The sequence below is a fragment of the Dioscorea cayenensis genome, chromosome 8 (genome assembly GCF_009730915.1).
Source record: "Dioscorea cayenensis subsp. rotundata cultivar TDr96_F1 chromosome 8, TDr96_F1_v2_PseudoChromosome.rev07_lg8_w22 25.fasta, whole genome shotgun sequence".
NCBI lineage: Eukaryota > Viridiplantae > Streptophyta > Magnoliopsida > Dioscoreales > Dioscoreaceae > Dioscorea > Dioscorea cayenensis.
The window spans coordinates 1,244,746-1,269,105 of NC_052478.1; the positions used below are offsets into that span (position 1 = coordinate 1,244,746).

Sequence of the window (24,360 nt, forward strand, 5' to 3'; positions counted from 1 at the left end):
TAAAGATTTGAAGCAAGTACGCAAATCATATCTCAAAAGCTGTTGTTTATTGCAATTGAACAACAAAATTTGAATATAAATAATAATCATAAGCAGAAAAAGGAGGAGAAATATCTCATGTATATATATGCTATGTATGTATGAAACAAGCAATTGCATGGGCCGTTCTTCTAATCTGAATGAAGAGCACACTCTGGAGGCAACTTGGGGTACCTCTCGTAGTCATTACAGTAATCATAGATGACAAGGTTTCTCCCAACCCAACTGAAGTCCTGCTGCTGGCTGTCGGTCAGAGTCCAGGCTTGATACTGATCCCACCAGTGCTCGGCCGTGGTCGAGACGCAAGCTGGGTACGGGTCCTCCCACTGGCACCCATCGACGTTGAAGTCCTTGTATGAGCTCACAAACGGCGCCTTCTTCCAGTCTGTCTTCTCCAACCCTCCCCTCGTCGCCCAATCATCGGCATTCCATATGCTTGAAAACATATACATTGGTTTTTCATTCGGAAAGAAGTCATTAGACTCAGCCACATTGTTCTTATACTCTCTTATTGCAACTCTATCCACAAAGAACCTGCAATGCAATCACATTCATGATGATCATTTTGTTTAGTATAATCTAAATTCAATCTCCTTTGCATTATTCTATACTCTTACACTATGGTGTGATTGTTCCAGAGCAATGAGTAAGTGTGGAAGTCCTCAGTAGGATCAAACCAGAGCATGTGTCTCATCTCTCTCCCTCCAACTCCTCCCTTGTAGACATTTGTTTGTATGGTGTATGGCTGCCCTGTTCTGTTCCCTAAGAACTCAAAGTCAAGCTCATCTCTCTCTGGTCCTGCACCCAAGTCAGAACACATCTGTATATATATATATATATATATTATATACATACATATTGCAGAAGATTTATTAGTTTGTGTTTTCCATGTTTTAATCTAAATGATTTGATCACTCACATAGAAAGCAGTGACAACTCCTGCAGAGTCTCCACCAACAAGTTTCAGCTTCATGCTGAACCACCCAAACCTGTATCTCTGCTTTGTCTGGAACCCACATCCTGGTAGAGATTCATTCATAAATTCAGCAGAGTGAAAATATAGTGAATTTTATACTCAAAAACATTTCTATATATATATATATATATATATATGTATGTATATGTATACCTGTTTCTTTGTCAAGATAAAGGGACCAAACTTGTCCATCTGATGAGGTTTTGAAATGGTCATCAGCAAACATGACATCAAAGTTATCCTTGAAAGAGAAAGAGCTTGGCTTTGCAATGGTGGATATGGCAAAACAGAGAAGTAGAACCAATGAAGAAGACAACCAGTGTGCCATTGTTTGGCAGAATGAAGATGGACAGGAATGAGAAGAAGAAGAAGAGGAGGTCTAGATAAATAAATGCATGTTCTTAGATCTGAATGTAGTTAGAGATCCATAGTCATGTTATATGTGGGAAAATCCAGGCTGCCATTGGCTGGCCTCTCACAAGATTGAACATGCAAGTGGGGACTACACCAGTTTGTGTCTTTGTGAAAGAGAACTGTGTGAATGATTGGGTGTTAAAATAATGCAAAGTTGTACATTGGTTTTCTCAACAGTAATTGGGAACTCTGAAAGTAAGCTTTGAAGTGATTAACATATAGTGTTATTGGCTTTGTGTTAAAAAGGTATGTGTTTTGAGTTTCAAATGTACAATTGTCTAATGTTGAGCTCTGAAAAATCTATTTTTTTTTTTCTCATTGTTATGATGTTCCTTGTGTTTAGGGTCCACCATTAAAGTAAGATTCCATATTCGTCCTTCGCCGACACTGCCTTTTCAGTTTTCACTATTTTGGTTTAAGTTTTATTCATAATAACCTTTTATTAATTTTTTTAACAAATGCCATATACATTTACATGTGCTCACAAGGACAATCATAGTCCGATAAAGAGATTAGATTAATGGGCTGTTTGGATTACGGAATAGAAATGAAAAAGAAGAAATGAAAAGAAAGGAGGAATGAGAATAAAAATAGAGGAAAGATGAGGATAATCAAGAATGTGTTTAGATGGAGAAAAATAAGAGTTAGGAAATAAAAAAAGTAAGAGAGATGATGATGAAATTACGATAATACCCTTTTTTGTAAATAAATCATTTGTATAAAATAATGAATTTATTAAATAATAAATATTTATTATTATTATTATTAAATATTTAGAATTTATTATAATTAAATATTTAAACTTAATATAATTAATTTACATATTTAATTAATTATTTTAATTATAATAATTAAAATAATAATAATAGGGGTATTACACCCCATTAATTAATTATTTTAATTATAATAATAGTTAAAAAATAATGATGTTTAAATTATTTTATTATGTTAATTAATATGTAAATATGTTATTATAATTAATTATTTAAAGTAATAATTTTTTAACATATAATTAATTAACAAAAATAAAAAAAACATTATTTATAAAATAATTTAAATATCATTATTTTTAATTATTATTTATTTGAAATTACTATAATTAAATTTATTAATTAATTATATTAATTTTAAATATTAATTAAATGTAAAGAGGGGGTAATGTGAGTATTACACCCCATTGCCCCTCTCATGAGTCCCATTTTGGGGGATAATGGGAATCCCACTGATGGGAAATCATCCCATCAGAGCAATGGGACTCCCATTATCTCAACCCAAATATGGGAGTGGGATGCATGAGTGCTTGTGATTCCCACTCCCAAAGATCCAATCCAGGATCCAAACGCCCAAAGCTCGCTTCACGACTTTAGGATCTTTGGTACAACTATTTGGTGTTTTTCAAATCTGAATAATAAAAATATCCTCAAATCAAACATGTATTGTTATTTATAATAACATGTATAAAGTTAATTGTTAATATATTTAAATTATAATTACTATCAAATTTTTGGTGAAAAGATTTTAATGGTTAAAAACTTAAAATTATTGTAATATGAAAATTTTCACTTTGATTTATTTATATGTATATTTATTTATTTATTTATTTATTTATTTTTGTTTTACTAACTGGGTCTTTGAGGAGAATTAAACTATCTATATCTTAATAGGGTTTTGTTCCCTTGTTCTGATATTGAGGATCAATTGGAGAGGAATCAGGTTAGAAATCAGTTCTCGTGTTCTTTTCATTCAATGTTCTTCTGATTTCACTCCTTATTTCGTTGTGTTTTTTTTAGCCTGATTACATGATTAGCATCCAAACTTGAAGCTCTATGTTTTGCATTCTACCTGTTTGATGAAATGCCTAAACCAAGTTTCGTATCCAAATTACTTTGTTCTTTATTATTCCTCACAACTTAATACACATGGGATACTTTGTAATTGAGGATGATTGAAGTACGCCCATCTTAATCTAAGATACTAGCATCAAACTACGCAACACTGGAAATCAGTTGTCAAAAATTGCAATTTTGAGATATACCTATATGCACGTCAAATGTTTGATGAAATGTCGAAGAGAAGCTTTGTGTAATCAATTGGCTCACTCTCTTTTGCAGTGAGGAATGGAATCAACGACGAGGTCAAGATGGAAAGCAAAAAGCTTCGCAGAGATAGCTGAAGCCAACCCCATGTCCGGAATCATCATCAAGCTCCAGGCCTCTCTATCCGAGTCTCAAGCGCAAGCCATGCTGTTGGATTGCAGTGACGCGCTGCTTGAAGCCACGCCAGAGCTATCAGACTTACTGAACCGCGCCTGCTTTGGCAAGCAAATCAATACATACGACAGTGGTAAGCAGTGGTTCCAGTTGGGTCCTGAAGAAGCCTTCTATTTGCATCATGCTCTGCATTGCTCAACAATCAATGGAGAGACCGGGAATGCCATGAATGCAGTGGAGGTCTGGGAATGCATGGTCTCTAGGAACAAGGCATTCCCTTGGCTTTACACTGCTTATGCTCATCTTCGAAGAAAGAATTGGGTAGTGCGTTCAGGTCTTCAGTATGGTGTTGATTTCGTGGCGTATCGGCATCACCCGGCGCTTGTTCACTCGGAATTTGCAGTGCTTGTGCTCTCGGACGATGACGACGGTGAGTCTCGTCTGCGAGTTTGGTCTGACTTGCAATGCAGCCTGCGTGTTTGTGGTGGTGTTGCAAAGACATTGCTAGTTCTTCATGTCATCAAGTGCTCAACAAAGAACGAGCTTGATTCACGTCTTCTTTATGGTTGGGATGAATACACAGTCATTGAAGAACGGACAATTACTCGATGGGTGCCGGAGCATTGCCGCGAAGCCCATGCATCGGATGGTGGTGCTACACAGTGAGCTTCATGCTGTGCTTGAATATCAAACATTGTTGGAAGCCTTCTTTGCCTTCTTTGCAGTGCTAATTATGTTTTCAGACTATGTTAGCAAGGGCCATACCATTTGGATTTAAAACTCATGAAGATTTTTAAGATAAATTTTTTTATTTCTCCATCCTTCCAAGATTATAGCATTTTTTATTTTAGAATATTATTGTAATGTTGAAAAATTTTATTACAACAAAATTTTTGTTTTTAAAAAAGATTAAAATAAAACTCAAGCTGAAGTTGTCCGTTGTACTTTCAACCACTTCTGGTGGTTTATTTTATTAGAGCCACGGTTCTTCTGGGTGTTTTTTACTTTTAATGAATGTGATTTATTTAATTATTTTTTTTAAAAAAAAAAACTCAAGCCAAGGATTTAATACTAAGTTAAGTGCTAAATATCAAATGAAATTTTTATTTTTTTTCCTCTCTCTCTCTGTGGCCACTATCTCCTAATGAACTTACCCCTGATGTTATACCCAAGCAAGGTGATTAATCCGTCAATCAATTCAACACTATTTAGAACAAATCATATAATCATGGCAATCGTTTTCTAAATGTTGTTATTACCCTTTTACGATTGATACTTTTCTTCTATTTGGCTTTACTATACTACGATTAATGTATTAGAGATATTTTATTAATATTTTATGTTGGTCTTTTTCTTTTCTTTTTAAAAAAATTTTATGTAATTTATAACTGTTTTTTATTTTTTAATAAATCTGGGATTAATATTGTTATAATAAATAAATAAATAAATAGTTTTAAAAAATTTTAAAATTAAATTATTATTATTTTATGAGTCTTAAGAGGGTCGGCCCAATTAGAAGGGCCTATTAGTATTAGACTATTACGCACGCCATGGTGGAACTTCAATCTGAGCATTAGGGCAATCTATATACTATTTAGGGTTTCGCTCGCTGTTCTGATTTTGAGGAACAATTTGCAAGGAATCAGGTTAGAAATTACGTCTCATCCACCTTTGATCAATGTTATTCTGATTTCTCTCTGGATTGTTTATCTGGTTTGATGGATTGCTTTTCCGCTCTTCGAATTTTCTGGGTGATTTTAGAAACTAAGGATTGTATTATCATACTGTTCTTTTGTCCTTTTTGGATACGTTTATATTTATTTTTTTGCGGAGGTTGTGAGAATTGTGATGAAAATTTTCACTTCATCTTTTGCATTCTACCTGTTCGATGAAAAGCCTTAGTTAAGATGCGCATTTCTTTTATCTTTATATCTTTGTAATTTGGAGATAGTTTTAAAATAAATTAGATCAAATAATGTGTAGAAGAAGTTGTCATAGTAGCCTGATGAGTCTTTGTACAGAGCATTTGTCACTGAGGCACTGTAAAAACCTTCAAGTTCCTCATCATCATTGACTTGTAATTGTTTGATGAAATTCCCCAAACAAGATTTGTATCCAAACATGAAGTTTTAAATTTTGTATTGCATCTGTTTGATGAAATGTCTAAAAGAAGTGTATTGCTTTGTTTTTTTCACCTTCACCTTCCAAACATTATTCAGCAACTTTGTAATGGTATTATATACCTATGAGGTTCCCTTGCTAACTTTATTTTTACCATGATTCATAGATAACATTGCATAAAAGCTTTATTCTATTGTACATCCACCTATTTTCCAAAAAAGTAAAAAAATTTTTATCTAATTAAGAAAGTTTATTATTCTATTGTGTGCAAATAACCATTTCCTTCTTCTATTTTCAGAGAAGAGAAATGGAATCCAAAGACTTTCTTGAATCTTCAGTTCTCCTGAATGAAAGCCAATATCAAGAAGGCTACAATGATGGGTTCAACGATGGAATGCTCAGTGGTAAAGATGAAGGAAAAGATGTAGGCTTGAAACATGGATTCCAAGTTGGTGAAGAGATTGGTTTCTATCAAGGTTGTCTTGATATCTGGACCTCTGCAATCAAACTCGACCCCAACACATTCTCATCTCGAGTTCAAAAGAGAATAGAACAACTTCAAGACTTGGTAACAAACTACCCACTTCTGGACCCAGAAAATGAGCAACTCCAAGACATGATGGAAGCCATCAGGCTAAAGTTCAGAATCATCTCTGCCAACCTGGGACTCTCATCAACATTAACATATGAAGGCCATCCAAAATCATCCCATCAAGATCTTGAAACCATATAGTTTGACAACTACAAATATATTTTATTATATATAATAGAACCAGCTTTTTATTTCATTATATTCATGAGAGAAACCAGAGTACACACACGATAATGTGCGTTCTAGTCTTTATGATTATTTAGATTGTTACTAACAAGCTGGGTTTTAAGTTCATCATCTCAGAAGAAAGATGGCTGCGGGCGGATGTGGCAGCGCTGGGGACGAAGGCCGCACATCTCAGGGAGGCGCTCGGCGCGGGAGACCATCTTCTGCTGCTGTTGTCCCTGCTCGCCGGGGCGGCTCTGCTGCATGTCCTGCATCATCTTTTGTAGTATAGGGCAGCGGCATTCACGGCTGACGTTGCTGAGGTTACTGCAGCATTCCTGAGGTGGCTGTTGATCTTCTTGTTCCTCGTCTTCTTGGAGGATGGTTCTCAGCATTGCCGTCCGGCCTGACCTCATGAATTCTCGGCATGAGTCCATCCTGGTCTGCATCATCTCCTGCCGGCACTTACGTGGCATTTGGTTGTCATTCTCGTCCATTGTCTCGTAGGTGGTCACTGTGGTCGTCCTGTAGATGGACGCTTCCGCTATGGAGGCCGCCAGGATGAGCAATGCTATGAGGATCATGAGTTTGGCCATGGCTTGCAGAAACAAGTAGTGAAAGTGGATAGAGGTTGGGTTGGATGGGTGAAGAAGGTGGTGGTATTTATAGGTGAGGTGAGTGCCGTGAATGGCGAGGAGACTAGGATGGACACGTAGCACCTGTGCATGCGTTCTTGCTGGTTTGTAAGCAAATGGAGCGCATGCAGGGCTGCTTGTGTGGCACCTCTTTGTTCTTCTCTCTGTACAGCTACAGCTGTAGGCACCGGAGGCTGCATGCAACTCTGGATGAACACTTCATCTGCCCCAAAAAAAAAGTAAAACATATTGGATAAGCATGGCCCAAATAGAGCCAAAAGATATATAATTAATTGAAGTTTTTACAGGTCACCCGTCTGACCCTCCTCTTGAGAACTATTATCCTTGGGTCGCTTGTAAATGGTAGTTCTTCATTCAATTGATCAAGGTTGGTATACAATAAAAAATTATAATTGTGTTGTTTTGACGAAGAGAAAAAAGTGGAAATATTTTAAAACTAATATATATATATATATATTAATTGGCATTTTAAATAAAAATATATAAATATTAATTAATACTAATCAGTATGGATCATGGAGATTGATTGAGATGACTGAAATAGAGGTGAATGGAGGCCCATCTAGCCCAACAAACACTAGCTATATAGAATAGTTATAGCGTCTGGCCCAACAAACATTCTCTGGAATTGATATAGGACTGTGCATTTTCATTAAATGCATATCATTATATAAAATATAAAAGCATCTTCTATATTAATAAAAACGTCATAGATTTTAAGTTCAAATTAAACATTACATAAATTCAGATAAACTCTTACACTGAGTCAGATAAAGTTCAAAAATAGCATGAATGTCAAGTAATTTCCATTGATAGAATATGTGATTACCAGTAGAGCAATGCAATTTTTATATATATATTTTAAAAATAGGCAAATCATGGTATAATTTTATGCCCAAATAGGCATTAAACAAGTGAGCTCTCAAAAGATCCATAGTTTTGTGATCTTCGTAGAGATTGACCTTAGACACACACCTTACAATCCTCCGGAACTTTGGATTTGCGCCATTTGTTGAAAGATTTGGCCGGTTAGAAAAAGATAATTGCATCTTTAATTGTAGCTTTCTTCGGCCTATATTAACTATAGTAAAAATTAATTACATATTTATTTCCTAAACACTTGCAGTCTTGGATGTAAATTGAATCATGTTGGAGTGCTTCATCTCTGCAATCAAATAAAATTTGAACCATATAGGATCACTCATTATTGATTCAGGTGAAAAGATGGCCCCCAATTTTAATACCGGTTAAGGCACCACTATTATCTTTCTATACTCCTTTGATGATAAATCCATCTTTTAATGATTGTTTTTTTTAATATTTTAAGTATCTCATACTTGTTATTTTGTATTTTTTTTTTGTCAGGCTGCACCTACGCCATCAGTAGAATTTTGGATTTCAAATTTTTATTTTATTTGACTTTTTAGTGCTTTTGTTTGTTGATTATAATTCTACTTTGGTGTTAGGATTAATCAAGTTTGTAATCAAGGTAATAACACATGATTTACTTCCAATATTTTAAAATATTCTGACATAATTCTTTCCATTGATATCCCATACTATATCTTCTATATTTTTAAAGTAAATATTTTTTTTTATATATTTTTAGACATATAATATTTTTAAAATATTTTTAGTTCCTTTTTTAGATACAGAATAATTGTAAAAATAACTTTATAATTTTCATATATGTACACCCAAAAATATAAGTTTGAGTTTTTTATAAAGGTGTACCGTCACAAAAGAGCTCTCGTAGAGAGTTTGGTTCTACTAAAAAGGAGCATATTCAACCATCACGCATCCTCACTTTTCGAGAACGGGAGATTCGTGATTCATCTGAGCTAAGAAAACCTATGTATCACTTACTACGCACCCTTTGGTCCCTAATTTCTTTTATTATTTATTTTATATATGATTTATTTTTATTTATTGATTTATTTACAAAGACATCGCTTGGTAGAGCGCTGCATTTATGTAGCCCTGTCAAAGCAGGAGAGAATAGAGAGAACAGGAAGCCAATCTCAAGCATTTATTGTCAAGTCATTCTAGAATACGTTATCTTATTCGCCATGCATGGGTTACGTGGTAGGATAAGCATATACAAAGGTAGAGGGAGATAGCCACCTAAATAAAAGTATAAAACCTTATCCTCTTCTCTGCTCTTCCCTCGGGAGTCCAATCCCCTTGTAACCGTTTCCACCGTCACCGCTTAACAAATCCAATCCCAATTGTTAAAGAAGAACATTCACATTTCCTAAACTTCAAGACCACCTCTTAACCATTGATCTTGCGTCATCCTCAATCTTACTCTTAATCCTACTCATCTTAAAAATATATATATTCTTTAGTACATACCTGTTAGAATCTTTGGAAAGTGATGCACTTCTAGAAAACCAGACTAATATTTTTGTGATTACTTAATCAATGAAATCCATAAAAGAGAATGTCATGTTGTTCATCTTTGTAGTAAATTGAGTGTGTTTAGTTAGCTTCACTTTTGGATCAATAGATATGAGACTTGCTAAGGATAGTTGTTGCATTAGATTTGCAGTACTATCTTAACACTTTTGTCCTATTAATAGTTTTTCACTAATCCACTACTAATTATAAGTAAATCAAACCAGAGACCTCCATGATTTCCTCTTGAACTCCAGAGCTAGGTATTCTCCGGGGGAGGTGGCTAGTTAGCAACAACCACCTCCCAAAATAATGGGTTTATTGCATCATCAAACGTGACTTCTTTCTTGTTTGGTTCTTCAAATCAGTTGCTTTACTCTGAAGGGATATGGATCCCATAATCCTTATAAATGTAGGACATTTGGGATCAACTCTTGCATGTCTTCCTACCAAGTACTAGTCTCTAATTCCCAAGCTTATACACTCTCAAAGTTTCCCCATGGCTTATTCATTCTCTGTGCCTTCAATGGTACTAACTACTTCTAGTTTTCTATCATGCATGCATGTATATATATATATATATATATTATGTATGTAAACTTGATGATAAGTTAAATATATATAACAAGATATATATTACACTGTATTGCATGCATGTGATTTTTACAGATAATGGAGGAAGAGAGCAGGTTTGAAGCAGAGGTAGCAGAGGTGCAAGCATGGTGGAACACAGAGAGGTTCAAGCTAACACGCCGACCATACACAGCGCGCGACGTGGTCTCACTCCGGGGAACACTGCACCAGAGCTACGCATCCAACGAGCTGGCCAAGAAACTCTGGCACACACTCAAGACTCACCAAGCCACAGGCACGGCGTCACGCACCTTCGGCGCGCTCGACCCGGTCCAAGTCACCATGATGGCCAAACACCTCGACACCATCTACGTCTCCGGCTGGCAATGCTCGTCCACCCACACCACCACCAATGAGCCCGGCCCTGACCTCGCCGACTACCCCTACGACACCGTCCCTAATAAGGTCGAACACCTCTTCTTTGCCCAACAGTACCATGACCGCAAGCAACGCGAGGCGCGCATGAGCATGACCCGCGAGGAACGTGGTCGAACACCTTATGTAGATTACTTGAAACCCATCATCGCCGACGGTGATACTGGTTTCGGTGGCGCCACTGCCACTGTGAAGCTCTGTAAGTTGTTTGTTGAGCGTGGTGCTGCCGGCGTCCACATTGAGGACCAGTCCTCAGTGACTAAGAAGTGTGGGCATATGGCCGGCAAGGTCTTGGTATCAGTGAGTGAACACATCAATAGACTCGTGGCTGCGCGGCTTCAGTTTGATGTTATGGGCGTGGAGACTCTGCTCGTCGCCCGAACTGATGCAGTGGCTGCTAATCTTATCCAAACCAATGTTGATTCCAGAGATCATCAGTTCATCCTCGGCGCCACTAATCCTCAACTCAAGGGGAAGAGCTTGGCTAGTGTGCTAGCTGACGCCATGGCTAATGGCATGACAGGGACCGAGCTCCAAGCTATAGAAGATAAGTGGATCGCCATGGCTGGGTTGAAGACGTTCTCTGACTGTGTGAAGGATGCTATTAGTCAGCTCAACGTGGGAGAAGATGAAAAACAGAGGAGGTTGCATGAGTGGGGTAATCACTCAGGGTTTGATAAGTGCTTATCTAATGAAAAAGCCAGGGAGATTGCAGAGATGCTGGGGTTGAACAACTTGTTCTGGGACTGGGACTTGCCGAGAACTAGAGAAGGGTTCTATAGGTTTCCAAGGTTCAGTAATGGCTGCCATTGTGCGAGGTTGGTCTTTTGCTCCCCATGCAGACCTTATATGGATGGAGACGTCCAGCCCTGACTTGGTTGAGTGCACCAAGTTTGCAGAGGGAGTGAAGTCCATGCACCCTGAGATCATGCTGGCCTACAACCTCTCGCCGTCGTTCAACTGGGACGCGTCCGGCATGACGGACAGGCAGATGATGGAGTTCATCCCAAAGATTGCAAAGCTTGGGTTTTGCTGGCAGTTCATCACGTTAGCAGGGTTCCATGCAGATGCTCTGGTTATTGATACGTTTGCCAAGGATTTTGCCAGGAGGGGAATGCTAGCTTATGTTGAGAAGATACAGAGGGAGGAGAGGAACAATGGTGTGGATACTCTGGCTCACCAGAAGTGGTCTGGAGCTAACTATTATGATAAGGTTCTCAAGACTGTTCAAGGTGGCATCTCCTCCACTGCAGCCATGGGCAAAGGCAAGCTCCTCTGTTTTTCCTTCTTTCTCTCCATTCATCACTCTCATAATTGTTTTATTTTGTTTTAACATTAATCAAAGTGTGCAGGTGTGACTGAGGAGCAGTTCAAGGAGACATGGACTGGGTCTGGAGGTCTGGGCATCAATGGAGGTGGTGGAACTGTTGTTGTCGCCAGACCAAGAATGTAGGGATGAAAGATTTGAATGAATATTATGAAGTTGGTTATCAGTATTAGAATAAAAATTTAATAATTCCATGATGGGGATTGGGCTTATTATTTTTTATACTAAGCCTTCTTCATCTGTTCTGTAAGTTCAAGTTTGTTGCACAAACAGTATTACAAATTTGGAAAAAAACTAGATGTGTATCATCACTTCCATGGTTTGATGATTGAGAGTGCAATGATAATGGCGATTATCAGCAGGATAAATGCAGCAATCAGCATGCATTTTCTTGATTTTTTCTGCAGACTCTTTGCTGTGTGGAGTGCTTCATTCCCTGATTGTACATGGTTCACTGCATTGGCCACCTTGAAACGATTTCATCATCCAGATATGGTTAAGATTTTTCTTTTTTTCTTTTTGAAAAATTTAAGTAAGTAAATAAGTATTGGTTCTTTGCCAAACCTGGGTTTCAATGTTATCCAACATCTCTCCTTGAGCCTCAACAAGGACTGCCATGTCCATGAAAACCTGAACAACATGGTTTTAATCACAAGATGAACATCAATATATGTTTGATGAAATGAAGTTGACTAGTTTGAAAGTTGAGAAACCAAATACTTGATGGAGTTCAAGAAGTTTCTTTTCAATTTCCTTGACAGTATCATGCCTTTCTTGAATCTCTTTCAATGTATCCATCACCTAATATTGTTATAACTCAACATCAGAAATCAATATCGCACCATTGAACTTTTATCATGGTGAAACAGAGTGAAAAAACAAACCTGTCCTCTTCCCATTTCTTGAATTGCCTTTTGCAGAATCCGCTCACTATTTCCAGTCTCAATCAGATCATCAATCATCTGTGTTGGATAAAATTTTTACAAATTAAGTAGGTTGCAGCAAAAAGAGATACACATACACAATAATTGAGAAGTGTTGGTATAAACTTGAAGCTCACCTCATCAGTAGGTTGATTGCCGGTGACTGATCAATTTACAAGATATGTTCATGCAATTCAGAAGAATGAAATGAAATACTTGAGACAACACAACATCAAAGTCAGTCTAGCATTTTATAGTAGAAAGATTATGAACCTGTATAGACTCTCCTCTCAACCACCTCTCTGTATTCATTTTGAATGGTTTCGCGCAGTTTCTGCAATCAAGTAATTATTAGAAATCAAGACAATGTTATGTTTGTTCTTAGAAATCAGATCATAAAAACTTATTCACTACCTGAAAATCATTCACTCTTTCCTTCAATTTCTTCTTCAAAGAACTGCAGTTACAGCAGAAATACCATGATGAAATCAATAAATTATTTCATAACAAGACCCATAATTATATATACTCACACTGTCATTGCAGTCCTAGACCTGTCCACTCCTGTACCCTTCTCACAACCAGTCTTTTGCCTGTTTGCTAAGTTCTAAATATGAAAAGAAGAATAGTAAAAGGAGATTTCAAATAATTCAGTGTTGTGAGACAAAAATCTAAAATATAGAGATTGAAACATTACATCTCTGTCTATTTCTTCGAGTTTTGTTTTGATGTTTCTTGCAATTTTTCCTACTTCATCAACATCTTTCTCCATTCTCTGCTTGATCACTGTAATGAAATAAATGTGGTCATTTACAGAATCCCAATGTTTTGTCTCTTGAACTCAGTTATTAATAAACATGAAACTTTCATGCCTTTCATTGCAGAAGCTTTAGTGACTGACTTAGACTCTTCATTGGCATCCTGATATGATATAACTTTGCATTAGATTTTACTGATAAAATTACTCTGAACTGAAGAATCAGTAGGCTTCAGAGAGACTATAAAATTGAATTTATGCAGTACCTGAAGCTTTTGTAGTTGCTTAGAGACCTTTTCCATCAGCTTTTCAACTTCGTTTACCTTTAAAAAAACAAAGTGGGCAAAAGCAAGACAGAATCATAAGAAATTGATCACACTGAGAGTCATTGGTAAAATAGATACACCTTCTTAAAGAAATCCTCCATTCCATAATCTGATTTATTTATTGGAATATGAGTTCCTAGTTCAATGCTCCTTTCTCTTGGACTCTGCTCGTCCATACTCATCACAAAAGAGTCCTATACAAACATTGTGGATCGAAAGGATTATTTCTCTTAATCTTTGTATAAGGAATAATATATCATGACATATTTTGAATAAGATATCTTCAAACAAACATCAATATCAACATTAGTGAACAGAATAACAAAACAGAAGATGGGAAAACAGGACTAGTACCGTGAGAAGGTTGTTCATCTTGCTTGAATGCCAAAAGAGAAGGAAAAAGAGGGATAGAGATGAAATTGAATGATTGAATTGGTATTAGAAGAGAAGAAAAGGAGGAAGGAGATGGCCGGCAACAAAATGCAGCAACTCCAAACCAAAACGCCAAGCAGAGTTAGTACAAATGGGCGTTATAAAACAGAGTCAAAGGGCTTTAAGTTTCATCACGTTCACCATCATGCATAGAAACATGCAAACGAGAACAGACACAGAGCCAGAGAAGCTACAGTGAGTAGAAGACAGTCTTCAATCACCAACTCCATTCTCTAAATATTAAAGATCAACGTCTCCCTCTTACATGTCCATACACCATGCAAACCATACTATAAAAAAAACATTACCTTGAACAACTTTTTTTCCTTCTATATATATATATATATATAATAAATGCGGCAAACACCACGTCAGAAAGTAGTCATCAAAAGACAAATAGTAAGGTGATAAATTCTCGTCATACTATCATAAAGGGGGAAGAATTATATTTTAATTCAATAAATAATAAATAAATAATGTCATTATAATATTTTTATAATATTTATATAAACAGTAAATAGTAAATGAACAGTTTATTTATCATTCATTTAACGTGGTTTATCCATTTTTTATTTATCATTCATTCATGTAATAATCCAATTGATTATTTTTTTATGATGAATTTCTATGTCAATATATTTTTTTAATTCTTGTATCATATAATTAATTTTTGATTAATTAAATAAATAATTATTTTTTAAAACTTATATATGGTTAAATGATGATTTAATTTCATACAGGCAAACTGGAGGTAAGCTCACGGCTCATCGCTCTCAATGCCCGAATCTCAAAGTACGTCGGCAACCATCAATACAGACAAGCACTAGACCTCTTCACGCGAATCCATGCGTCTCTCGACTTGTCCCCGGATCACTTCTCCCTCTCTACCGCGCTCACTGCCTGCGCGCGCTTGCGCGCCCAACTGCGCCGGCGCGCAGCTTCACTCTTACGCCCTCCGTTCTGGCTTCCTCCTCTCCCATATCTCTGTCGCTAACTCCCTTCTCTCCTTCTACTCTAAGTCCCATGGCCCTGCCACCGCCCTGCGTATCTTCAACTCCATTCCCTCCCCCGATTCCTACGCTTGCACCACCCTCTTGTCCGCCTACGTGAAAAGTGGCCATCTTTCGCAAGCCCTCCAACTGTTTGATGAAATGCCTCAGAGAAACACACCCGTTTGGAATGCGATGATTACCGGGTTTATAGACATTGGCCATCAAGACATCGGTTTAGAGCTTTTCTCTGTCATGCTTCAGTTGGGTGTCTGTCTGGATAAGTACTCGTTTGTGAGTGTGATGACACTCTGTGACTCGGCAGAATGTTTGGGACTTGCGAGGCAATTGCATTCAATGGTTGTGAAAACTGGAGTTGTTGTGTGCATGGTTTCGGTTGTCAATGCTCTTGTAACAATGTATTTTGAGTGCGACTTGGCTGAAGAGGCTCTTGCTGTGTTTGGAGAAGCTGCAATTCGAGATGAGATAAGTTATAATGCCGTCATTGCTGGGTTGGTGAAGTGGGGAAGAGATGAGGAGGCTTTGTTGGCGTTTAAGGAGATGATAAAAGAAGGTTGTTTTTTGCCAACAGGGATGACCATTGTGAGTGTTCTGAGTGCTTGTCTGACTAAGAAAGTAGGGATGCAAGTGCATGCTCTAGCAATTAGAACAGGCCTTGACGCTTCTCTATTGGTGGGTAATGCTTTTGTGGGGATGTATTCGGATTGTGGGGATATAGTCAGTGCTCAACAAGCTTTTGGTATGATCTGTGACAAGGATTCTGTTTCATGGAATTCTATTATTTCAGCATATTGTCAACAGGATTGCCATGAGACGGCAATCGAGCTCTATGATCAGATGCTCAGGGATGGATGTGAACCTGATGAATTTACTTTTGGAAGTCTTTTAGCATGTGCCACTGCTTTGGAGTATGTTATGATGATTCAAGCTGTAGTTTTTAAGCAAGGATTGAGTTGGAGCATTGAAATTTCTAATTCTATGATTTCAGCATATTCAAAGTGCGGAGATATTGACAGCAGTTATCAGGTGTTCAGTAACATACTGTTTGGTAATCTTGTGTCTTGGAATTCAATTATTGCAGGATTTCTGTTGAATGGTTTTCCAAAGAAGGCCATTGAATTATTCTCTACCATGTTGAAGCTTGGACTAAAGCCGAATACATGTACTTTGAGCACCATGCTAAGCACTTTTGCAAGCATTTCGGCAATCAGATATGGAAAAGAGCTTCACGGTTACATTATAAAGTCTACTACTGATTGTTCCACATCTTTACATAACACTCTCATAACAATGTATGCTAAATGTGGGGACTTGAATTCTTCGGAAAAAGTTTTCTACAAAATGTCACAAAAAGATGTAGTTTCATGGAATTCAACCATTGCTGCTTATGCACAAAACGGAAATGGATACAAAGCAATTCAACACTTCAAAGCAATGCAGACAGCTAATGTATTACCTGACAAAGTTACTTTCACTATTGTTCTTTCTGCTTGCAGTCATGCTGGTTTAGTTGATGAAGGCCATTTATTATTCACTTCCATGTCTGAAAACTATGGATTAGAACCTGGATTAGATCATTTTTCATGTATTATAGATCTCTTAGGCAGAGCAGGTCATTTAGATGAAGCTGAAAAAATACTGAACAACATGCCATGTGGAGTTGATGTTCAAATCTGGTGGTCATTGCTGAGTGCTTGCAGCACTCATGGCAATGCAAGATTAGGTAGAATTGCTGCAAATTCTATCCTGGAGTTACAACCAGATAATGCTGCAGTTTATGTTCTCTTATCTAATCTTAATGCAGTTGCTGGAAAATGGGAAGAAGCTTTAAATGTCAGGGAAGATATGAGAAAGAATGGAGTGATAAAAAAACCTGGTTTTAGCTGGATTTAGTCACTGAGCTGAAATTCTTTTGTATGCAATTTATGTGACTTTGTATTGAAATTTATATGGAGTAATTGATATATAAACTTTTGCTACTGAATTAATACTCTTCTTGCAATGACCCCAAGCTTTAATTTGTACTGTATATGTGGGTTCAGTATTGTTTTTGTATTGTTTATGAGCGTAGATGTATATCCTCCGTGAGAAAAACTTTTATTTGTTTAATTTTTTAAAAATACTTTATATAAGACATTAAGACTGTCTCCATACTAATAATATATATAAAAAAATTATTAATTCCTTCTTAGCGAACTACTTGTCTGCACATGATTGAGTGTCTTGTCTGGTGCGCCCTCGAAGCAAGATAAGATAACGTGGGCCTCCCCCACCTCTACTCCACTTTTACAACCTTCAAAGTCCGGATTTTTCCTTCACTAATCTAGTAATCTTTGCTCCGAGCTCCGAGGGAAGCACCAAGTTCTCTCCTTTTTCTCTCTTCTGAGTTTGTTCGGTTGCCATTAGTCTCTGTTCATGCTTTGGGAGTTAGTTTTTACTGCTTGAATTGGTACGAGTTTGCAATATTGGCTACAAATTCTGTTATTTGGATTTATTTGGTGAATTTTGCTGTTGTGCTTAGTTTATCATGTTTGTTGCTGAAATTGGTTGTTCTTGCTGCAATTTGGCTGAAACCATCAGACTGTTACTTTGCTTTGTCAACAATAATCAATGTGATATTAAAAAGCTCAGTTTGTGTCTTCGTTGGGTTTGGGAGCTACTTGCAAGCTTCTGAAATCAAGGACATCATTTGATTCCATGATTTCAAGCTGTTTAATTTTTCTTTTCATGTATGCGCCATTTACTCTGATTTTCAATGGCTTGGGTGTTATATATGAGAGGTTAAGGGCCTTAGCCTAGGAAAGTTTTTAACAATAGTAACATTCCTAGGATGATTATATATGTATATATTGAATTTGAACATCTCAAATGATGGAAAGAGTGTTTTTTAAAAGTATTTTTTCCTTAATGTTCTAGTAATCTTTTGTTTCTTTCAATTTCTTCCAGTTTCTTTCGTAATGTAGTTACAATTTCAGGTCCTTGCTCAGCCAAAAATTGATGCCCTTTTGGTACTGGTTCTCAGATCCATGGATGTTGCAGATAAGCCTTCTTCTGGTTATGCTCTTGGACCACCTTGGTCATTCAAAGGAAGGCAAGCTCGTTCTTATCTGTATAAGAATTTTTATGCACTTCACTCCTTCAGATCAAATACAATTTTTTGTTGAAATACATGTGCCCCTTTCAGAGCATTATACCAACTTCACCTTGTGCGAGCAGAAACTGCTAGGCCTTTCATACCGAAGGAGTTCAAACTAGTTCAGTTTTTTGGGTATTCCTCCAATCCAATGCATTGTTTCATGTTGCCTACTATAACTATGGCGATTTACAGATTTATCTGATTGAAATGTGGTTTCCTTGCTGTGAAAATATCCCGCACTTGTCAGTTATACGCTTGGAGGGTTCTTTCTCGCTCACTATGATGAAAGCCCAGCTGGAATGTTTGATGAGGTTGACAGTTCTATTGTCATTATGAATTTATTTTGGAATCATTTCTAGATATAGGAAACCATAAGTTCGTCTTGGTCATTTTTCTGTATGGTGGAAACCTGAGCTTAAGCTTCTGAGTTTCACCGACTGTAGAATGCCGTGACAAATATATTTTCACTGTGCTGTAGCTCTCTCCTGGTGGCTACACTAACCTCCTTGTTCCCTTTGTCTATAGCTTGTCGTGATAGCTGGCATTGTATGGAATCCCCCAACTTCATGCGCGTAATGTTTCTAACAGTTTTCTTCAGTTGTTGCACAATGAGAAGAGAAAAAGAAATGAAAATAAAAATCGGAAAGTTTTGTGACTTATTCATTTTTTTTCTTCAAAATGGATTGATTTCATACTGAAATGTGCTTGTAACTCTGTTATGTTCTTCTTAGGTGGGCTGCTAGAGTACTCGTAAATAGTCATGATGCTTGCAGTCATGGACAGAAGGTTTGACAGAGCATTTTGCCTTACTTTTAGCTGGTAGTTCATCCTTTTAGTTCTTCATAATATCTCTTGAATTCTTGTAGGAAATAGGGCTTCCAAGCCGTGTGGCCATGTTCTCAAAGGTAAGGTCTAAAGTAAATTTTGCTCTATGTTCAGTATGAGTATTGTCACAGAACTTGTAAATGACGTGTTGCATATATTGTGAGACATTGGGAACTTTTATCTTCACCAATCATTTTGTTTATAACGGGAAGTTTTCTTGCCGCTTGCTTTGACTTGACAACTGCTTCCATATGGATGATGCTTGAGCAACAGCTGAAAATTTCTTCTTTTCATTTCATTTGCCTAAGAAAGAAATTCTATTTTTCACCTAAGAAAGTCATACATGTACAGTTCTCCAAGTCATTTTATTGATACAGATTGTTATTTCTAATCTTTTTTTCACTTTCCTTCTAAAGCAGAGAGCTCGAATGATGACAGAAACAGCAAAAAACAAACACAATGGTTTCCTGGACATATTTGGCTTGGCTGCTGCTCTTCCTACACTAAGGGAGCATTGTGAAATTCGAGTGTCAGAGATCAATGATTCTTCCTTAACGCAATTATGTAGCATTAGCATGCCGGCAGTTGGTGAGCGGATAATATAATAAAAGACAAACTGTAGATTCTTGATGGTTAATTGAATCTAGCATGTTGTTGATTTATTTACTTGTCATTTATTAGTAGACTGATTGCCAACTTTTTCTTTTATCATACTGCATGATCTTCATGAGGCAAGGCTTGTTGTTCTTTTGGTTTTGCCACGCATGTGCATCATTGATTATCTGCTTTACTTTAACATATTATATGGAACTGATTGAGATGTCATGACCAGAATTATTGAAGTAATGGCAATTATATATCAAGCAAGTTAAGCATAAGTGTGATAATATCTTGTTGCAATTATAATCACTGAAAAACTGTAAATTCTTGGTGGATAATTGAATTTCACATTATTAATTATATTTACTTGCCATTTATTAATGGACCAATTGACAACTTTCCTTCTAAAGTCTTGAATGATAATCTTTATGAGGCAAGGCTTGTTGGTTTTTTGGTTTTATTACTTCTGCACGTTATTGATTACCTGCTTCTTTTAAAGATCATGTAGAACTGCTTGAGATTTTAATATCATAAGGATCACAAGGATGCCAGTTGTATATCAATCAACTTAACCACTAAGAGTGATATTATCTTGTTACAATATGTACAATAAATGCTCCTCTGATTATTGTTACTGTGGAAAATAAATAATTTGTCTGTTGTTGTGATCTAGTGGTCTTTATTCATTTCTGTATGCATTAATCAACATGAAAGACATTGAAACAATACAAGCCTCTTCTGCTAAGGCCATTGAACATATGAATAATTATCTTTTCACCTTTTTTGTGAGCCAATGCTTGTTTAGATGATTCTTTTGTAAACCTCCATAGAGCATTTTTTGTTCTTAGAACATGGTGAAGAAGGATGAAAGGGAAGGTCATTCTCTTGCCAACAAACATTGGATGCGTTGTAAAGTTCTCTGAATATTCTATTCTGGTAGATTCTGTCATTAAAGTGTTCCTGGTTTTTGGAAATCTATTGTAGCAGAAACATGCATATGTATAAATAAAAGATTAGACCATGAGTGATGAACCATTTATATGCCTGTTGCTTAAGGAGTTAGGAGAAGAACATTGAATTATCACTGGCTTTCTGATTGTTCTTATGTCCATGAGCTTGGTGATGGTAGTGCCAAAGTCAAAACCAAGCGGCGTGTGGATGGGTCCCGTGATACGGATGTCACTTCCAAGCTTTAGGTGAGGTTCTATCTGTCTCCTACAGCACAAGCGCATTGCTTATTTCTCGATTTGAGGATGTTAGCTAATGATTATCTTTTCTCTAATCTCAGTGGTCAAACATTACACAATCCTCACCTTCTTAAGTACTCTTGTCAGATTCAATGCAGGTGAAGAGAAATGACAAGATTTGACTTCTCACCATTAACCTTTGTTGTAGCTTGTTATTTTATTATTTTGCATCTGGTTGATAACTTGAAATAATATGTATTATATCCAAATCCCATTGTTGTGGCGGGTGTGTGATGAATTATGTAGGGTGCGAGCGGTGGAGGCAGCTAAGGTATCAGGACCTCCCAAAAGAGGTGCAAATGAAGACTCTGATGATGTTAACATCAATACTGACAACCTGAGTATGAAAAAACATGAAGAAGATGAAACATGGAGGCGAAGTATTTCTGTCCTATTATCAAAGCCGATCTTGGCTCTGGAGTTTAATCTCCTCAAGATGCAGGTGGAAGCTCCTACTGTAGTAGTTCCTTCTTCTAGAAAGAACGAGTAAAACATTCTGCAAACATCTCAATCGTCATAGGTTTGCCTGAGCTGTCTGGTGGTTCATCAATGTTGACAATTTCTCAAACATTTAGTAGCTAAGGAAATAATATTTGGGACCGTAAAGCAGTATATTGAACTATTCCATTGTGGACCTGTGTTCAATACTGCACATGTATTGTTATTCTCATTGTCCAATAAAATGATATATTTTTCTATTCTCCCCAGATTGCTGTGTTTGTCTACAGTTGTGATATCAGATACTTGTAAGTATTTAATAAGAGTATCAAGATAGATGACATCTTGCTTTTGGAAACGTGCCTCCAACCATCTATTTTCTCTGATTATCAAATCTTGGTTTTAGCCATGCTGTATCTGCATTTTAATCTTGCTTCCTGACTTGCTGCAAATCATGAACACAATATATTTCAGAGGATACTCATCAGACATTATAAAAATGAAATGCATGATGGATTGATTCATATAAACATTGAGCATTGAAATGATATTGGTATGCAGATTCCTATATCATCATGATTTACCAGTGTCCTTAGCCAAATATGTCATATGTTATACATATATTAAACTGCAGAAAAAACACAATACAAACTAATGACGTGATTTGTTTATTTATAATGAATCACAACATTCTGTATGGACCACACACACCAAACTTTTGATTGCGGTTCTTTACCTTTTCTTTTTTTCCCCCTAACTTTAAAGGTGGTTTTGCTACCTGTAAGGATAGAAATAGATTTGTCATTAGCTAATCTTTTCCTAATGTTCAGACTCATGCCACCTTGTAATAACCACCACACCTCTCTAACCAATACCTTCTCTGACCTCCTAATTCTGCTCATCTTGTCATTGCCTTTCCTCCACCACCTCCTCCTCTCTCTCTTTCTCTTTCTCTCTCTCTCTCTTTCTTGAGAATTTGATGATTACTTTTTGTTTTGCAAACAAGAAAAGATGATCGATGATGAATTTGGAACGGAGAAAGCTCTATCTTAAATCCCAAGAACAACAGAAACTTCTCATTGAAGGTATGTATACTTCTCTCCCATTCTTTCACATGACAAACATTCTTTGAATGTATGTATATTGCAGTATTTGAAATTGCCAGACTATCTTATTGATACTATACTTTTTGTTGCAATACTGCGTCTAAAAGCACAGCTAATATGCTTCATTCATTGAATCAAAGCCTTGCACTTGAGACTTAATTTGATTTCTCCATTTCTCTTGTTATATAAAGGTTCTGCTTGGTTGGGAGAGACTCTCATCCCATGGCAAAGATGAAAGGGCTCTTCAAGGGAATGAAGTACATTTCCCAGATCTTCGGTAATGCTCTTGCTTCTCATTTTCTCTGATTTTCACCATTTCAATCATCATCTTCTCTGTTCATGCAGTTGTTAAGGAACATGAGATGGAGATTGGCTATCCTACTGATGTGAGACATGTTGCACATATTGGCTGGGACAGTGGCTCTACCAATGCTCCTAGTTGGGTATATTACAATGCTCAAACAGAAGAATTTAATGTTGCATGGTTTTAGCATGAATTCATGAGTTGTTTCTTGCTGTGTTTTTCATGCAGATGAATGAGTTCAGGACTGCATCTGATCTGGCATCACCTGCTCTTGGTTTGTCCAGAGAAACCTCATGGGCTTCACAAGGCAAACTTGAATACATGTTCATTTATTTTCTTGTGTTTTCTTTTTATTCTTCATTTTCATTAACATGAATCATGTGATTGTGATTTCTAGATTTTGATCAACCAAGAGGACTTCAACAGCAACCTTCAGGGATGTTTGCTGACGGTCCTCGGCCGGAGATTCCAAAAGCTCCGAAGAAGACTAAGAGGAAAAAGTCCAAGTCCTCATCTCCCAACTCATCAACAAGATCAACATCAAGAACATCAAGATCAAGAGCTGGTTATTCTTCTATTTCAATGGGTGATTCAAATGAAACAGTAAACCGTTGATGAGCAGAAATGCTGCGCAGAAACATCATAGTGATATTGTTTCAGAAAATTAATAACAATAAAAAAAAAATACTTTGGCTAGTGATGAGTTTTTAATTTTAATTTACATTTTGTTGTTGTTGTTGTCGTCTTTGAGATTTGTTCTAGTTTCTTGGCATTAGTATTGAGAAGCCATTTTATTAGATTGTTGGGAAGTCATTGAGGAAAGAGGAAGTTTATGAAGAACAGGTTCCATGCCTCTTTCTCTTTGCACACACCATTGTTAATTCCATGCTATGAAAAAAATCGAATGTGTATTTTTCATGATTTATGAGTAAAAATTAAAATCCATTCCGTGTTCGAAAGTTTCAAAACAAACTAGGATGGAAATCCTACATCCCACGAATATATAAATATATATATATATATTTTTCTTTTTACAATGTTGGCAAATTATTTTATGACGCTCAAACCTTAAATTCTCAACCTCTATTGCATCAGTGGTGACCGTGATATCCTAAAGTCTTTTTTTTGGCCCAATCCAAAAAAATAGCTTACTTTTTGACGAAAACGTCCAACACTTGCACCTTCAATTAGGGACGAACGCTTAAAGATTTGGGCTGGAAGCTTAGCCACCGCTTTAACTGGTGACTCGTTACCATTATTATTTCAAATGAGTCTTGAACTCGAGATTTTTTTAGTTGTTTCACTCTAGTTTTTTGTAATAAGGCCAAGTACCATTAGACTATGATGAGTA

The 24,360-nt window shown here is 36.6% G+C and overlaps 9 protein-coding genes across 11 annotated transcripts; 6 read left to right on the forward strand and 3 right to left on the reverse strand.

Moving 5' to 3' along the window:
- Window positions 1-30: 30 nt before the first annotated feature.
- On the reverse strand, window positions 31-1,549 carry LOC120266561 (probable xyloglucan endotransglucosylase/hydrolase protein 8). The gene is made up of 4 exons (XM_039274203.1): window positions 1,169-1,549; window positions 959-1,059; window positions 657-859; window positions 31-573 (listed from the first exon to the last, which is right to left on the reverse strand). The coding sequence occupies exons 1-4, from the start codon at window positions 1,341-1,343 to the stop codon at window positions 171-173; spliced, it is 882 nt and encodes a 293-aa protein (XP_039130137.1). The 5' UTR covers window positions 1,344-1,549; the 3' UTR covers window positions 31-170.
- Window positions 1,550-3,051: 1,502 nt separating this feature from the next.
- LOC120266562 (probable tRNA-splicing endonuclease subunit Sen2) lies at window positions 3,052-4,458 on the forward strand. Its single transcript, XM_039274204.1, has 2 exons — window positions 3,052-3,142; window positions 3,541-4,458. The coding sequence occupies exon 2, from the start codon at window positions 3,547-3,549 to the stop codon at window positions 4,303-4,305; it is 759 nt and encodes a 252-aa protein (XP_039130138.1). The 5' UTR covers window positions 3,052-3,142; window positions 3,541-3,546; the 3' UTR covers window positions 4,306-4,458.
- A 1,609-nt stretch (window positions 4,459-6,067) lies between these two features.
- On the forward strand, window positions 6,068-6,493 carry LOC120266804 (protein LTO1 homolog). The gene has a single exon (XM_039274463.1). The coding sequence runs from the start codon at window positions 6,068-6,070 to the stop codon at window positions 6,491-6,493; it is 426 nt and encodes a 141-aa protein (XP_039130397.1).
- Window positions 6,494-6,498: 5 nt separating this feature from the next.
- On the reverse strand, window positions 6,499-7,574 carry LOC120266563 (2S albumin-like). Its single transcript, XM_039274205.1, has one exon. The coding sequence runs from the start codon at window positions 7,111-7,113 to the stop codon at window positions 6,652-6,654; it is 462 nt and encodes a 153-aa protein (XP_039130139.1). The 5' UTR covers window positions 7,114-7,574; the 3' UTR covers window positions 6,499-6,651.
- Window positions 7,575-10,069: 2,495 nt separating this feature from the next.
- On the forward strand, window positions 10,070-12,031 carry LOC120267932 (isocitrate lyase). Its single transcript, XM_039275612.1, is given in 4 exon segments — window positions 10,070-10,099; window positions 10,240-11,361; window positions 11,363-11,843; window positions 11,931-12,031. Coding segments are annotated over 4 exon segments (1,734 nt in total).
- Window positions 12,032-12,113: 82 nt separating this feature from the next.
- On the reverse strand, window positions 12,114-14,363 carry LOC120267732 (syntaxin-132-like). Its single transcript, XM_039275410.1, has 13 exons — window positions 14,266-14,363; window positions 13,992-14,105; window positions 13,852-13,908; window positions 13,701-13,749; window positions 13,526-13,614; window positions 13,362-13,435; window positions 13,243-13,285; window positions 13,102-13,162; window positions 12,966-12,991; window positions 12,790-12,867; window positions 12,626-12,706; window positions 12,470-12,535; window positions 12,114-12,372 (listed from the first exon to the last, which is right to left on the reverse strand). The coding sequence occupies exons 1-13, from the start codon at window positions 14,281-14,283 to the stop codon at window positions 12,214-12,216; spliced, it is 915 nt and encodes a 304-aa protein (XP_039131344.1). The 5' UTR covers window positions 14,284-14,363; the 3' UTR covers window positions 12,114-12,213.
- A 742-nt stretch (window positions 14,364-15,105) lies between these two features.
- LOC120266623 (pentatricopeptide repeat-containing protein At3g49740) lies at window positions 15,106-17,334 on the forward strand. Its single transcript, XM_039274267.1, has one exon. The coding sequence runs from the start codon at window positions 15,189-15,191 to the stop codon at window positions 17,244-17,246; it is 2,058 nt and encodes a 685-aa protein (XP_039130201.1). The 5' UTR covers window positions 15,106-15,188; the 3' UTR covers window positions 17,247-17,334.
- A 300-nt stretch (window positions 17,335-17,634) lies between these two features.
- On the forward strand, window positions 17,635-21,868 carry LOC120267081 (protein NEOXANTHIN-DEFICIENT 1). 3 transcript variants are annotated; one of them, XM_039274777.1, is made up of 11 exons: window positions 17,635-17,802; window positions 18,376-18,444; window positions 18,538-18,621; window positions 18,737-18,800; window positions 19,015-19,061; window positions 19,221-19,275; window positions 19,356-19,394; window positions 19,731-19,902; window positions 21,044-21,110; window positions 21,203-21,259; window positions 21,408-21,868. In XM_039274777.1, the coding sequence occupies exons 2-11, from the start codon at window positions 18,380-18,382 to the stop codon at window positions 21,649-21,651; spliced, it is 894 nt and encodes a 297-aa protein (XP_039130711.1). In that variant the 5' UTR covers window positions 17,635-17,802; window positions 18,376-18,379; the 3' UTR covers window positions 21,652-21,868. The 3 variants fall into 3 exon arrangements, with proteins under 3 accessions (XP_039130711.1, XP_039130710.1, XP_039130712.1); XM_039274776.1 differs by having other exon boundaries at window positions 17,637-17,802; window positions 18,329-18,444; XM_039274778.1 differs by having other exon boundaries at window positions 17,639-17,802; window positions 18,329-18,444; window positions 19,734-19,902.
- Window positions 21,869-22,419: 551 nt separating this feature from the next.
- On the forward strand, window positions 22,420-23,927 carry LOC120267608 (CRIB domain-containing protein RIC10-like). Its single transcript, XM_039275283.1, has 5 exons — window positions 22,420-22,684; window positions 22,897-22,982; window positions 23,051-23,148; window positions 23,238-23,316; window positions 23,407-23,927. The coding sequence occupies exons 2-5, from the start codon at window positions 22,928-22,930 to the stop codon at window positions 23,622-23,624; spliced, it is 450 nt and encodes a 149-aa protein (XP_039131217.1). The 5' UTR covers window positions 22,420-22,684; window positions 22,897-22,927; the 3' UTR covers window positions 23,625-23,927.
- Window positions 23,928-24,360: the final 433 nt, after the last annotated feature.